Source organism: Aotus nancymaae, unplaced genomic scaffold (assembly GCF_030222135.1).
Source record: "Aotus nancymaae isolate 86718 unplaced genomic scaffold, 86718_ANA_hifiasm-v0.15.2.pri h1tg000007l, whole genome shotgun sequence".
Lineage (NCBI taxonomy): Eukaryota > Metazoa > Chordata > Mammalia > Primates > Aotidae > Aotus > Aotus nancymaae.
This window is the reverse complement of record NW_026988418.1, coordinates 4,623,746-4,640,279: the sequence shown is the minus strand read 5'-3', so window position 1 is coordinate 4,640,279 and position 16,534 is coordinate 4,623,746. Positions and strand designations below refer to the sequence as shown.

At 37.4% G+C, this 16,534-nt stretch overlaps 1 protein-coding gene across 19 annotated transcripts in view; it reads left to right on the top strand.

Annotated features, from left to right (window-relative positions):
* Positions 1-16,534, top strand: part of SCMH1 (Scm polycomb group protein homolog 1) — a 235,999-nt gene that overhangs the window by 44,243 nt on the left and 175,222 nt on the right. For 11 of the 19 annotated variants that reach the window (XR_002478986.2, XM_021673376.2, XM_021673368.2 and 8 more), the window contains one exon: positions 7,014-7,143. Coding sequence is in view for 8 of the 19 variants with exons in the window: in XM_021673376.2 (XP_021529051.1) it covers positions 7,131-7,143 (13 nt within the window). In the remaining 11 variants the exon portion in view is untranslated. Of the gene's footprint in view, positions 1-1,233; positions 1,415-5,209; positions 5,229-7,013; positions 7,144-9,476; positions 9,680-16,534 lie in introns of those variants that run through there. The other 8 variants (XM_064372237.1, XM_064372235.1, XM_064372236.1 and 5 more) reach the window with 4 other exon arrangements.

Genomic DNA, 16,534 nt, shown 5'->3' with positions numbered 1-16,534 from the left:
ATAGAGAGTTATCATCTATTAGGTTGTGTATGAATATATATGTCACAAAAAAACAGTGAATTAAACTTACTTGTCTTTTTGTCTTTAACATGTTACTACTAGGCTTAGATTTTGTTATGCGGCTCAGATACGTTTTGTTTAATGAATAAAATAAGAGCTGCAGTTCTTTTTTTAAAGGATCTGTTTATACAGTATTGTAAGTGGGAGACTGACCACACAAAAATACCTAGAAACACATAAATATATGTAAAAAGCCGCTGGCCAGCTTCTTTCCCTCATTGCTGAAAGTCTGGGTTTATTCACCACACCAGGTGGGTCTCGACTCCTTTACCTCTGAGGCCAACGCAACGAGGCAGCGGGGCACACCTCCTCACGGGAGAGGACTAGAGACCTTTCTCTAGAGGAGAATGGGAATCCTAGATGAGCCCCCAGATTGTTGGAGCTAAAAATGCTCAGTTCTGCAAAGTGGAACTAACACTCAAGCAAAAGTTTTCTCAACAAGGCAGTTTACTTCTACAGAATGGCATCTCCTGCATGCAAGGCAGAGGCCAGGGAGAGCTCACAGAACAAAGGAGAGCAGCAGTTTTTATCCCCTAATGCAGACTTTGTTCTTGTGTCCTCCCATTGTGGGCTGTGGTCGGACTGCACAATCTAGGCCAATTCTGATTGGTTGCTGTTGACATCATCAAGGGGGCAAGGGTAGGCTTTTGATGGGAAGGAGGATTAATAGGTGATGGGAAATGCTTGGATGTGTTTGGGCACAACAGAGGTAGGGAGGGCTGATAGATGAATGGGTACAGTTACTTTTTAGAATAGAACAAAGAGCTAGAAACTGAAACCGTTTGAAGAAGAGGAACTATTTGTTCTTAACAGTAGCAGTGACTTTCAAGGAGGTAAGGGTTATTCAACCTCCCCACAAAATATATACACATCCTAGTACCTTAAGTATGTTATAATTAGTGGAGATGTCAAGTCATAACACACGTCATTCTCTCCCATTCTGTCTTCCTAAGGGGACTGGTTCCTGTCCAACCCTGTATGACTGCTATGGTAATATATCTTATATGTATGTTAAAGTAATACATCTGCACTATGAAAATTTTGCCAATAGAAGTATACCAAATGAAAACATCAGCTAGAGATGGTAGGCTTGGAGATGGAGGGAGGAGGAGACATTAAACTAAATGACTTTCAACATTTCTTCCAAATCTGCAGTTCTATGTTTACACCAGCAGAGTGGTTACCAAGAACAAAGGAAAAGACTGCAATGTGACCTTGACATGGTTGATTTGAATCAAGGACAAAATGATATAGGGGAAAATCCAATATACGAAATCTAAATTTGTGGAGCAGATTACTTTGCAGTGAACATTGAACTTATTTTTATGAAGATTGCTTTTAACTAGCCATTTTGGTATGTTCAAATATACTTTATTTTAGTAAAAATCCATTTACACTTAACTTTTCAGTACTATATTTACAGTGTAAAATAAAGCAGGCACACATTATTCATTATTTCAAAGAAGGAAGATATTTCAGCCAAGTTATGTTGTAGTAGCTACAGCGAAAATAATTGACCTAGGTCTTGCCCATAAACCTGCAATATGATAGAACTTAAAGTGGGGATGGGCACAATAACTCACACCTGTAATTCCAGTACTTGGGAGGCCAAGGCAGGAGGACTGTTTAAGGCCAAGAGTTCAAGACCAGCCTGGATAACATGGTGAGACCTCATCTCTACAAAAACTAAAAATATTAGCCAGGCGCATTGATGTACGCTGGTAATCCTAGCCACTCATGAGGCTGAGGTAGGAGGATTGCATGAGCCCAGGAGTTTGAGGCTGCAGTGAGCTATGCTTATGCCACTATACTTCAGCCTGTGCAACAGCGTGAGACCCTGTCTCTTAAAAACTAACTAACTGAAATACCTGAGGTATGTAAGGTATGTAAAGTGCCTACCACAGTGCCAGTAAATGGTAGATGAAGACGCAGTAGAGAAAAAAGATGATCGTGGTGATGATACTGTTATGTCGTCTGCCCCCATATCACACTTCTGTAAGGCTTCAGAGAGAAAGTTAGTATTGTATATATTTGTATACACAAGTACATACATGTGCACACACATTGTCCATGCTGCAAAACCTAAAGTTGTACAGTGTTGTTTATAATAATGAAACCAGGACTTATATTTGGAGTCTCAGATTTGGAAGGAACTTTAAAGGTTACCCAGTCCAGCCTCCCTCTTCCTCCTAATGACTTAATATCTTCACCAATAGGTTATTTTACCTCTGTTTTCCCTTTCTCAGTGGTGGCAAATTCATGCCTTTCCTTCCCAGAGAGCTTATCCTACTTTAGGGAACAGAGCTCCAACTGGCAGGAAGTTCTTCCTAATAATGTGCTGAAGCCTATCTACCTATAGCTTCCACTCACTAGTTCTAATTCTCTCCCTTGGGGTAATAATGAATGAGTAGAGCAAATCTCATCTCTCTCCTGCATGAGATCCCTCTAGATATTTGCAAACAGCTCTTATATGTCCCAAGTCTTTTCTTCTAGTTAAACTTCCCTAGTTTCTTAAACTCTCACTCTCCTTGTTGCTTTTCTTTAAATGAGATTGTGCATCTGTATCTCATTTAAAATGCAGGACCTAGAATTAAACATAAAACTTACCTCTGATGTGTTCAGACTGGCAAGAATGGAGCATCCAGGACTGTCATCGTCCCTATTCCAAATGCTGAGTAGAACAATGTTGATGCTGACGCACCACTTATTTAATGACATCAGATCCATATATGGTCTGCCAGGAAGTATGATGTGGCACTATAGAAACCACTGACCTTCTTCATTATTCAAGAAGCATGAGCCAGCATTCCAAAAAGCGTTCGCTTCTCTTATGCTGTGCCTTACACCTCTGCAAGCCTGTGGAAATGGTAGACATTATACATAGTTAAGGAATAGTAGGACTGCCTGTAGGACAAAGGAAGTCATGGCCTCTGCATTTTTGTTAGCCACTTATTGCTTGTTAAAGGCAATACTTGTGTTCACATAGATTCTTCTATGTGCATACACAAAGATGTATGGTTACTACAAAGCAAGTGGATGGGGGAAACCACCAAAGAAGTATGTTCCCTCTTATTTGTTCACCTCTGCTACATGGAGGAGACAGGATTTATTACTTTCTTTGAGAAAGAGATTGGCCAGTTAGCTTCCTCTCCCTTCTTCTGGTGGATCATTCCAGAGGAATATTATATCTCACCATGTTTATCTCCTAATAAAGTAGAAGTAAATGAAGGAGAGCTGGAGGCAGAGAATCCACTGAGATGTGCTAGGAATACTTGGCTGGGCGCGGTGGCTTGTGCCTTGGAATCCCAGCACTTTGGTAGGCCAAGGCAAGTGGATCACCTGAGGTCAGGAGTTCGAAACCAGCCTGGCCAACATGATGAAACCCTGTTTCTAATAAAAATACAAAAAATTAGCCAGGCTTGATGGCAGGTGCCTGTAATCCCAGCTACTCAGGAGGCTGAGGCAGGAGAATTGCTTGAACCCAGGAGGCAGAGGTTGCAGTGAGCCGATATCATGCCACTGCACTTCACCCTGAGCAACAAGAGTGAAACTCCATCTCAGAACAAAACAACAACAAACACCTTGCTAATAAGAGAGAATGGCTGATGAGTGGCACATCCCAGACCAGTCCCCTGTCTCCTGCCTCCCTGTAGTTTGACCTTCATGACCACAGTGAGCAGATGTTCTGCTCACAGCTTTTCCATTTTGATTTCTGTGCATATTGGCATGGTATATGATTTATCTAACACTGAGAGTTCTTACTGAGTTTTCAGAAGTACATTCGATGCATCTTTTTTTCTGTTTTTCAGTTTCCATTTCTGGGGGAAATATTCCTCCTTTCTTGTTCTTTGAAATACTTAACACAATATCTGGCATGTAGTAAACACTTAAAATGATAGTTATATATTAATAATTTTACTGTTAATATATAAGTGATAATTTGTAACTAAGTTTTTAATAATATCTTAATATATAAAGAATTTTTCTACTTTTCCTTACTTTAAGGGGTGGCCTGTTGTGATTGTTTTATTACATTTTGAAAGGATACTGCCATAGCCTTATAGATTTTTTTTTTTTACTACGTATTATAGTTCTTTCCAAGATTTCCAGAAATACGAATCATTATATTACATTCTGTAGATCTGCACTATTCAGTGAGTAGCCACTACCATTTATGTCTAATTAAATTTAAATTTAATAAAAACTAAATGCAATTAAAAATGCACTCAGTTGCACTAGCTACATTTCGAGTCCTGAATAGCCACATGTGGCTAGTGGCTACCCATTGGACAACAGGAATATAGAACATTTCTATCATTGCATTAAGTTTTGAGAGGCTGAGACTGGCGGATCCTTGAGGTCAGGAGTTTGAGACCAGCCTGGCCAACATGGCGAAAACCCATCTCTACTAAAAATACAAAATTTAGCCAAGTGTGGTGGAACATGCCTGTAATCCCGGCTACTCAGGAGGCACGGCTTGGGATTTTAGTAGTCTATACTCTTGTGCTCTTTTCTCAGAAATTGAAGAGGATATATTTTCTAGGGTGTTCCTAACACTAATCTCTTAATGTTTCAGGGCTCTGAAGATGCATTTTGAAGATTCACGTTACTGTTCTTATTCTAGCCCCTTTGTGTCATTACCATATTTTGTAATAAATACAGGCACTTTCACATCCTCCAAGAAGATTATACTACCATAAATATTATTTTGTTTATTTTTATTTATTCATTTTGAGACAATGTTTCTCTCTGTTGCTTAGGCTGGAGTGCAGTGGTATGATCATAGCGCCCTGCAGCGTTGACCTCCCAAGCTCAGGCGATCCTCCTGCCTTAACCTCCCAAGTAGCTGGAACTATAGGTGCACACCACCATGCCTGGCTAATTTTTATATTTTTGTAGAGATTTTGTTTTACCATGATGCAGAATCTCAAACTCCTAGACTCAAACAATTCTCCTGCCTCAGCCTCCCAAAGTGCTGGAATTACAACTGTGAGCCACTGTGCCCATCCTTACCATAAATTTTAAAGGTCTCAGCCAACAATAAGAGAAAACCAAAGGAAGAAGTAGCAAAGTAGAAGTAATGCTAGAAGATACTCCACAGAGTGGTTACTCAAATTGTGAACATAGAATCCTTGAGGGTTAAGCAGTAAAGGAGTGATGTCCTTTTTGTAAGTATTACTTACAAAATACTTTTTATTACTCACAAAGTACTTTTGTATTACTCATGATCTGACTTTTCCTTGTGAGAAAGGTATTAAACAGCAATTTTGTCTTTAATAATCCTTTTTATTTTTATGTTATTTTATTTTTTTGAGACAGGGTCCCTCTCTATTGCCCATGCTGGAGTGTAGTGGTGAGATCACAGCTTACTGCAGCCTCCTGGGCTCAACTGAGTTCTCTTACTTCAGTCTCCTGAGTTGCTGGGATCACAGGCACACACCACCAGTTCCAGCTAAATTTTTTAAATTTTTTTGTAGAGATGGGGTCTCACTGTATTGCCCAGGCTGGTCTCAAACTCTTGAGTTCAGGCAATCCCCTCACCTCAGCCTCCTAAAATGCTGGGATTACATGTGTGAGCCACCACACACCTGGCCATTAAGCACTTTTAAAGTAATTTTTTCATTTGTTCTTTACAGCAGCCCATTGAAGCAAGTAGCATTGGGATTATTATTCCCATTTTACTAATAAGAAAACTGAGATTCAGTTAGTTACTTGCCTGAAGTCTTTTTTTTTTGTTTTTTTGGCAGATTCTCACTCTGTCATCCAGGCTAGAATGCAGTGGTGTGATCTCTACAACCGCCACCTCTTGGGTTCAAGTGATTCTCATGCCTCAGCCGCCCTAGTAGCCAGGATTACAGGCATGTGCCACCATGCTTTCTAATTTTTGTATTTTTAGTATAGAAGGAGTTTTGCCATGTTGGTCAGGCTTGTCTTGAACTCCTGACCACAAGGAGCTACCAGCTTTAGGCTTTCAAAGTGCTGGAACTACAGACATGAGCCACTGTGCCCAGCCATGTTACTTGCCTAAAGTCTTAAAGGAAAAAATAAACATTAAGGCAAAATAGAGTTGAGATTCAAATCAGGGTAAAATTTTAATGCCAAATTCAACATTTTTAGCTTTGTTTTTACTTTGTTTTTGTTCTACTGTCCTACCACTCCGACTGTAATAAAGAAAAGAGTGAAAGTTCCTTAGGGGAACTGAGGTACTCTCAAAGAATTGCTGCAGTCTCATTTGTCCTGTGACCATGTGCTTGGGGTGCCATAACAGAATACCACAGACTGAGTGGCTTAAACAATAGAAATCTATATCCTCAAAGTTCTGGGGGCTGGAAGTTCAACGTCAAGATGCTGGCAGGAGAGGCTAGAAATGAGGCCACTCTCCTCAGCTTGCAGATGGCACCTTCTCGCTGAGTCTTCATGTGGCATTTTTTTTCTGTGTGGGAGAAAGAGATCTCTCTCATGTCTCATCCTTTTGTTTTAAGGAAACCAATATTATCGGATTAGGGCCTCACCTCTGTGACTTTATTTAACCTTAATTACCTTCTTAAATGCCCTGTCTCCAAATGTAGTCACATTGGCAGTTAGGACTTCAGCGTACGAATTTAGGGGAGACATAGTTCAGTCTGTAATACCATGTTAATGGGTTTTTAGTGTCTTTTGATATTCTGGTTCAACCTGGTTAGGTGGAAACTAAATTTAGTATTTACATGGGACCAAATGTAGCAAATATCTGTATTGTTTATTTCTGTGAATACAGAGGCTTAGTTAAATTCGACCTGTGGTACTTTCTGTAAGGTACCTTGCAACTCCAAGATACTCTAATGGCAAAAAAATCTGTATCTAAATTTCCTACTTTTCTTATAATGTAGCACAATTTGTTAATAATTAGAGATCTCAGTACTTTATAGGTAATAAATGTTCCTCTCCCTCCTCCCCACCCACCTTTTTTACAGATGGAGAAATTAGCATCCAGAGAAACTGACTTGTCAGAAGTCAGAGCAAGGTATTGGTGGATCCGGGGATAAATCCCAAACTTCTTAACTCCTAGCCCAGTTTTTAATCCATTGACTATGCAGCCTAGTGGTAAGTATCTTTACCTTATCCTGGAGGTAAGAGGGGTTAAGAGACCTAGCAAGGGACTGACTTTAAGGAATTCCTGATTACTAATTAGACTGCTCGTTATCCTTTTCTATATAGCCATGATGTCATTTTTGTCATTGGTATGAATTTTCCACATTGGGAGAGGAGTTTTGAAGTTTTGCTTTTTAAATACTTAAAAATATTTTTGTAACAGTTTGGCTACAGGAGAAATAATCATTAAGAAAGGAAAGAAAGGAAACTATTCTTTAATGAATTTGTTCACTGTGTCCAACAGAAATACAATGCAGACCACTTATATAAATTTTTCTAGTGGCCATATTTAGAAAGGTAAAAAGAAGGAGGGGCACGGTGGCTCACACCTGTAATCCCAGTACTTTGGGAGGCCAAGGTGGACCAATTGCTTGAGCCCAGGAATTGGAGACCAGCCTGGGCAATATGACGAAACTCCATCTCTACAAAGAATATGGAAAAGTAGCCAGTCATGGTGGTGTGAGCCTGTAGTTACAACTACTAGGGAGGCCATAACACTTTATCACACTTGTGTAACTCTCTCTCTTCTAGACTAAGAGAGGGTGCCTTGTTGTTTTTTAATCCTTTTAATGAATGCAGTTTCAGTACAGAAATACCAAAGATTTTAAGAGTGTTATTTTGAAAATAGTAAGTTGGAATACATAGTTAAAGAATAGTAGGGCATATTTCTAAATGGAATTTAAATGTCAAATTGAACAAGATTTAATAGGAAGCTTTCCAGTGCTCTTTAAACTATAATATTGCATTTATTGATTCACTTTATTGACCTAAATATGTGAGATAGTAAGGAGAATAAGACATAATCTTTACTGACAAATAGTTCATAATTAAGACATACATGTGATCAAACACAAATATACATAAGATATAGATAATTGCTACTATAATCTCTCAACTCCCATAATATTGTTTGATGCTTAGTGAAAGAGAATTCCAAGATTGGATAGGATCTTAGAAATTTATCTAGTTATCTCCCTTTACAACTTGTGAATTTTTCTCTCAGCTTGGAAAAGTTTCAGCATCTTTGGTGATAAATGTCATTTAGCCTTTCTGCTTGCACATTTCAGTGCAAACCAGTCCTCCACAGGACAATTCTCATTGCCAGAAAGTCTTTTTCTGACATTTGTTTCCCTGTAGTGAATGCTTTGTTGAATGCCTCCAGTCAAAAGACTGCATTTTGTGAAATCTCTGGTGAGCATTCCAGTAGCATGTAAGCTAGAACAGAGGTTTTTATCTGGTTTGTGTAGTGATATATTTCCAGTGCCTAGAATAATGACTGACAAATAATGGTAGTAAATGTTTGTTGAATGAATGAATCTAAACATAAGCAGGATTTAGAGCATTATTTCAATTCAGTTTTTTAATTGTCAGATTTACTCCCTTTGTGGACTATTACTTATCTTTCATTGCTGTTTCCTGATCAGTTCTTTCCCTGTATGGCATAGTTTAACTTATTGAGCCCTAGATTTTTCATCTGTAAAAAGATATTAATAATACCTGAGATGAAATATATGAAAATGCCTGGCACTGGGCCTGGTATATATAGTAATGGTAAGTATTAGTTGAATCTGAATGGAATCAGTTCAGCAACCTCCGAGTCTCCCCTGATCCTGACATCCCAGGAGTGCAAGTTTATTTTTTTTAATTAAATTTAAAAAAATATACATAACAGAATTTGCCATTTTAATAATATTTTAGTGTTCAGTTCAGTTACACTAAAGACATTCACATTGTTGTGTACCCATCACCATCATCAGTCTCTAGAACTTTTTCATCTTACAGAACTGAAACTGTACCCATTAAAAATGGTAGTTCATTTTTAATATTAGCTTAGGTAAAGCATGACTGAAATGATAAATCTGTAGTAGAAAAAAAATACGTTCTAAAACGAAATATAAATGACATATTACCTGCAGTTTTAGATTATCTGTTTTCAGTTATTTATTAATATGAATAATTGCTATCTTACCATAGTGGCTTCTAAGTATCATTTTCTATGTCTCACAGTTGTCTTGATGAGAGTATGCATTGAAATACTGTTTAATATGGATAATTTTTCTCTCATTGCATAACTTTCTGCATTTAGTAAAAAGACAACTTTTTTTGTTTTTTGACTGCTTGCTGTGTGCCAAGCTCTAGGAATACTGACTGGCTTAAGATTATTTAGCTCTTACACTCTCACAGGCATAAATGTAGGAGGTGGCAAATGTAGAGCTGTCACCAGAAAGCTGTTACAAAATAATATTTGTCCTGGACTGTGAGGAAGGTCCAGAGGTATGAAAGAGTATGAGTTTGGATGCAGTTTATGGTCATATGAGCTTGGAAAGAGATATGTTTGGATACAATTTAGGGATTGATCCTGGAAGACTTTTAAATGGGGTAGTGACATGTTTCATCTGTTTTGTATTTTAGAAAAATAATGCTGATCTATGACTGGAAAGCAGTGAGAACAAACATAGGAATTAAATAACTGTTTTTATTGGTCAAGGTGAGAGATAATGAAATCCTAAACTCTGACAAGGTGCAGGGGAGATAAAAGAAAAGAGATGGTTATTTTAGAGGTACAACTGACAGAATTGGATAACCAATTGGATTTGGAGGGATTATAAGTTTCTGATTTGTTATGTTAACTGGGATAGGGACTGCCAGAGAAGAAACATAATGCTTGGAGCAAAGGAATAAAACTGATTATTAAATAGTACCTATGTATTATAATATACTATGAAACATAGTCATTATTCTTAGAACACTTTGAAAAAATGATAGGTGACTAGCTCTTTTTTTATAATGTGTAAAATTCTGTCAGATGCTGTATTCTCTTTATTTTGGGACAGTTGCCTGGTTTAGGGACAATTACCTGATTCACAGAGTAGTTTACGGCAATACTTAAAAATTACACATTTTGTAATGCAGTTGTTTCTTTTTCTTGAGTGCTGCTTTCCATGTTCCAGCAGTTTGTACTAAGAGTCTTATTTCTTCCTAGAAGTTCCCTTTTCATTGTTTGGTTGTTTTTTGTTGTTGTTGTTGTTGTTTGTTTGTTTTTTGAGACAGAGTCTTGCTCTGTTTCCCAGGCTGGAGTGCAGTGGCGTAATCATTGCTCGCTGCCATCTGGACCTCCTGGGACTAAGCAATCCTCTCACCACAGCCTCTTGAGTAGCTGGGACCACAGATACATGCTACCATGCCCAGCTACAATTTTTAAGTTTTTCTGTAGAGACCAGTCTCACTATGTTGCTCAGACTGGTCTCAAACTCCTGGGCTTAATGACTCCTCCTGCCTTGACCTCCCAAAGTGCTGGGATAACAGGTGTGGGCCAGCAAACTTTTTGAACTATTTGATGCCTTTCTGCCCTTAACTGTTTGTTATTTTGTTCATTTTGCTGCATAATTGAGTATGGATTTTTTTCTTTTCTTTTCTTTCTTTGTTTTGTTTTGTTTGAGACAGGGTCTTGCTCTGTTGCCCAGGCTAGACTAATTTTTCTAAATTACATTAGTTGCTTTTGAATATTGTTTTGCTGATGATCTTTCAGCCTGGTTTCAATTTGTTGTAGCTTCCTTGAACCAATTTTGTGTATACTGGTAGCTCATCTTTACTTAACCCATATAGCACTAAAAACATGGAATATATATTGTATATTTAATTTTTTTTGTGAGACAGAGTGTCACTCTTGTTGCCCAGGCTGGAGTGCAATGGTGCATTTTATGTTTTAAATGCTCACTCTGACCTAGTATTAGTCAGGGTTCTCCCCCAAAACAGAAACAATGGGAGCTGGGTAGGTAGGTAAAGAGAGAGATTTATTGTAGGACTTGGCTCACAGCTTCCACTGAGGGCCTACATCCTAAACCTCTCAGCTCTGGGAGAAGAGGGGATTGGCTTATGCAGATCCCTAGACCTTTGCAGTAAAAAAGCAGCAGATTTACACAGTTGTGAAAGCTGTGAAAGTTGAAGTACTCAATGTGTTGACAAACTCTTCCAAGGCTGGTGGCGGGTTAGTATTTGACTGCCCCTAAACTTCCCCCAGTATAAGTTAGTTAGAAGACAAACAACCAAGAAGAGCAGAAGCACATCCATGGACTTTATTCCCTAGGAGCAGTGCAGAGAAGGGGCTTAAAATATAGCCCCCTGTTTTTCCCCAGAGGGCTTTATGACACACTCTTCAGGTGACTACTTGCCAACTTGGCTTCTAATTAACTTGCATTGAGGAATTCAAGGGGTAGACAAATAATTAACCTGACACCACCCTGATAGGCATATATCCACACAACGAGTGCCCCAACTGTTACAGCTATCTCCCAAAGGACTACATCCTAAACATCTTAGCTCTGGGAGCCAAGGGGACTAGGCATATATGAGTTTTTCTAGATCACAGAAACAAGGGGGTGGTTTTAAATAGGTGTACAAATACCTTCAGAGGCTATACCTCCTATGAGCAGTACAGAAAGGAAGTAGGAACATGTAGCTCTCGTGTGTTCTCCATAACGGGCTTATAGCACACACTTGCAGTGGCTACTTGACAGCCTGGTTTCTAATGAACTTGCATTTGGCAGCTGAGGGGAAAACAAGCAGTAGTCCTCTAGCTAATCTCAATGATAAATCCAAGCCTACTGATTCTTCCTGGAAGGAGTTTGGTCAGGCCTCAAGTGACACAACATCTATAGCTTCCATCCAAGGGACAAGCTTTGGGAGTCAGTGGAGCTTTGCATTCCTGAATAGCCTTAGACCACAGCAAACAAAGAGGTAGATATATAGCAGGCCCACTTCTCTACAAGCTTCTCCTCAGGATCAGTGGGTGCAGCTTGAACGTGAGTACAGGTTTTTGCCACAGATCTCCTTATCTTAGTGCAGAGAGAGTGGGACATAAATGCTCAGGCTCAGCTGTAAAGATAGAAGGAAATAGAAAACACATTCAGCACCTCAATATCCTCAGCTACATCTAGAGATTTTGGCTCCTACTCTGTGGTATTGTGGGGGTATTGACAGAATGTGGCACATCCTAAGCTCAAGGGACCATCAACAAAGAGACAGCAGTCTGAATAAATACAGAGATTGGAGAACATCTTACAATTTTTGGCTGGATGGATTATCGAGAGCCTTCTCTTACATGAAGCTGGTCTGACAAGTCTGGGAGAGGTTATATTCTTATTTAATGCATAGAAGCTAACACAAAAATCAAAGAAAAGAGAATCTGTTTCAAAAAAACCAATAAAAACCAAGACACATCTCCAGAAGACAACACAAGTGAAATAGAGATATGTAATTTACCTGACAGAGAATTTAAGATAATGGTTATAAATATGTTCACTGAAGTCAAAGAGCAATGAAAGAACAAACTAATAACTTTGACAAAGAGATAGAAAGTATAAGATAGTACCAAATAGACATCAAAGATGTGAAAAATACTGTAACTGAACATTCAGTATAAAAAATTCAATAGAGGTATTCAACAGCAGATTAGATGAAGCAGAAGAAAGAATTGATGAAATCAAAGACAGGTCACTGAAAATCATCCAATCTGAGCAAAAAGAAAAAAGAATGAAAAGGATAAAGATAGTTTACAAGACTGTGGGACACTATGAAGTCAGACAACATATGTATTATTGATGTGTCAGAAAGAAAAGAAATAAAATATAGTCAAATCATGTCAAAAAACAAACTTCTCAAGCCTGAAGAAGGAAATAGAAAGCCAGATTCAGGAAGCTCAAAGAACACCAAATAAGATGAACCCCAAAAGATCCACACCAAGGCATGTTATAATCAAGTTACAAATTTAAGATAGAGAGAGTTGAAAGCAGCAAAGGAAAAGTGAATTGTCACATATAAGGGAACCACCCTAAGGCTATCAGTGGATTTCTCAGCAGAAACCTTGCAGACCAGAAGAGAGTAGGATGATATATTCAAAACCTTGAAAGGAAAAAAAAAAAAAAAAAAAGCACTGCCAACAATGCATACCATACCCATTAATCCTGTCTTCCAAAAACAAAGGGACGATCAAGACTTTGTCAAAAAATAACAGGTAATTTATCCCCACAGCCTTACAAGAAATGCTAAAGGGAATTCCTCAAGCTGAAGGAAGAGAACGTTAATCAGTAACGTGAAAACATATGAAAGTATAAAACCCCCTGAAATAGGAGATATTACAATTGATAACATAGAAATACTAAGGATTATGAAAGACTACTATGAACAATTTTAAGTCAACAAATTGGACAACCAGAAGAAATGAATACTTTGCTAGAAACATAAAGTTTACCAAAACTGAATCACAAAGCAGTTGGAAATCTGAATAGACCAACTATGATTAATGAGATTCAATCAGTAATTAAAAGTCTCCTATCAAAATAAAGCCTAATGGCATCACAGCTGAATTGTACCAGACACTTAAAGAAGAACCCATACCAGTCCTTCTCAAACTTCTCTAAAGAGTTGAAGAGGAAGAAATTCTTTAAAATTCATTTTATGAGGCCAGCAGTACCTTTTGATACCAAAGCCAGACAAAGATATGACAAAAAAAGAAAACTATATCTCCCTTCGTCTGAATGGTAAGAAGAAAAAGAAGACTTCAGACCAGTCTCACTGATGAACATGGATGAAAAAATCTTCAACAAAATACTAAGAAACCATATTCAACAGTATATTAAAAGGATCATTCACCATGATCAAGTGGGATTTGCCCTTGGGATGCAAGGCTGGTTCAACATATCCAAATGAATAAATGTGACTTACCATATAACAGAATGAAGGGCAAAAATCACATGATCATCTCAATAGATGGAGAAAATGCATTTGACAAAATTCAACATCCTCTCATGATGAAAACTCTCAATATATTAGGTGTAGAAGGAGTGTTCTTTAACACAATAAAGGCCATATATGAAAAGCTCATAGCTAACATTGTACTCAGTGTACTCATAGCTAACATTGTACTCATTATAGGCTTTTCCTATAAGATCTAGAACAAGACAAGGGATGCCCACTCTTACAACTTGTGTTCAACACAATACCAGAAGTCCTAGCCTGAGCAATTAGGCAAGAAAAAGAGATAAAAGCCATCCAAATAGGAAAGAGTGAAATGAAATTGTCTCTGTTTGCTGACAACATGATCTTACATAATGAAAATCTTAAAGACTATACCAAAACATCATTTGAATTAAACAAATCCCATAAAGTTGCAGGATACAAAATCAACTTTAAAAAGTTAGTAGCATTTCTATATACTAACAGGGAACTTTCTGAAAGAGGAATAAAGAAAATCCCGTTTACAATAGCAATTCCATTTACAATACCATTTACTTCTAAGTAAAATACTTAGAAGTAACTTTAACCAAGGAAGTGAAAGATCTGTATACTGAAAACTGTAAGACACTGATGAAAGAAATTAAAGATACCACAAATAAGTGGAAAGAGAGCCAGTGTTTATGGATGGGAAGAATTAATATTGTGAAAATATTTATACTACCCAAAGAAATCTACTGATTTAATGCAACTGCCATCAAAATTCTAATGTCATTATTCACAGAAGTAGCTAAAATTCCTGTGGAACCACAAAATATTCCAAATAGCCAAACAATCTTGACCAAAAAGAGCAAAGCTGGAAACATCACACTACTGTATTGCAAAATATATTACAAAACTATAGTAATCAAAAAAGCATGGTTCTGGCACAAAAATAGTCTACCAATGAAATAGGACAGAGAGCCTAGAAATAAACCCACACATCTGCAGTCAATTGCTTTTTGACAAGAACACACGTTGGGGAAAGCACAATCTGTTCAAAAAATGGTATTGGGAAAACTGGATATCCACATACAGAAGAATGAAAGTGGATCTTTATCTCATCCCTTATACAAGAATCAACTCAAAATGGATTAAAGACTTGAAACTGTGAAACTGAAATTATAAGACTGCTACAGGTCTGGATGGAGATTTATTTGATATGAACTCAAAAGCATCAGCAATAAAAGCAAAAGTAGACAAATGGAATTGCATTAAAGTGAAAAGCTACCTCACAGAAAAGGAAACAACCCACAGGTTGGGAAGAAATATTCGCAAATCATACATTGGAGAAGGGACTAATATCCGAAATTTACTAGGAACTCAAACTACTCAGTAACAAGAAAACAACCCTAGTAAAAATAAGCAAAGGACTTGAAAAGACATTTTTTCAAAAGAAAACATATAAGTGAGCAACAGATAAATGAAAAAATGTCCAACATCACTAATCATCAGAGAGATACAAATGAAAACCACAGTGAGATATCCTATAGCCAACAACTGCTAGGCTAGCTATTATCAAAAAAAATGAAAGATAAATGTTGGCAAGGATTTGAAGAAAAAAGAACCCTTATACACTGTTATGGATATTGCAAGTTAGCACAGCCATTTTGAAAAACAGGATGGAGGTTCCTCAAAACACTAACAATAAAATTACTATATGTTTCATCAATCCCACTACTGGCCATATACCCAAAGGAAATGAAATCAGTATGTTGAAGGGATAGCTTCTGTCTGCATGCCCATATTCATTGTAGCAGTATTCACAATGGCCAAGATCTGGAAATAACTTAAGTGTTTATCAGTGTATGAATGCATTTAAAAATGTGGTATATATGCACAATGGAATATTATTCTGCCTTAAAAAATAGGAAATTCTGTCATTTTTGACAACATGGATGAACCTAGAGGATATAATATTGAGTAACATAAGTCAGGCACAGAAAGACAAATATTATATAATTTCACATGTAGAATCTAAAATAGTCTAACTTATAGAAGTAGAGAGTAGAATGGTGATAACCAGAGGCTGAGAGGGGAGGGGTGGGTGTGGAAAAAGGGATACATTGGTCAGCAGTACAAAGTTATGGTTAGATAGGAGGAGTAGTTCTGGTGTTCTGTTGCAGAGCATGTTGACTGTAGTTAATAATAATGTATTTTTCAAAATAGCTAAAGAGATAATTTTAAATGTTCTCACCATAAAGAAGTTATGAATATTTGAAGTGATGAATATACTAATTGCTATACTGTGGTTTGATCATTCTACCATGTATACATATATTGAAACATCACTTTGTACCCCATAAATATATAAAATTATTGTTGGTCAATTAAAGATAATAGCAAAAAAAAAAAAAAAAAAAAAAAAAAAGAAGGGGATATTTGCAAAGTCTTTCAGAGGATGAGAGACCAGCTAAAATAGAGGGATGGCTTTTGATAAAAACCGAGGTATTTCATCCACAGTAACAGGAGAGAAGTCAGAAAAAATCATGAATTAATAGGTAATTTATTCACCAAATGTTGAATGAGCACATGTTAGTATACTATGCACTGGGGATTCACCACTAAACAA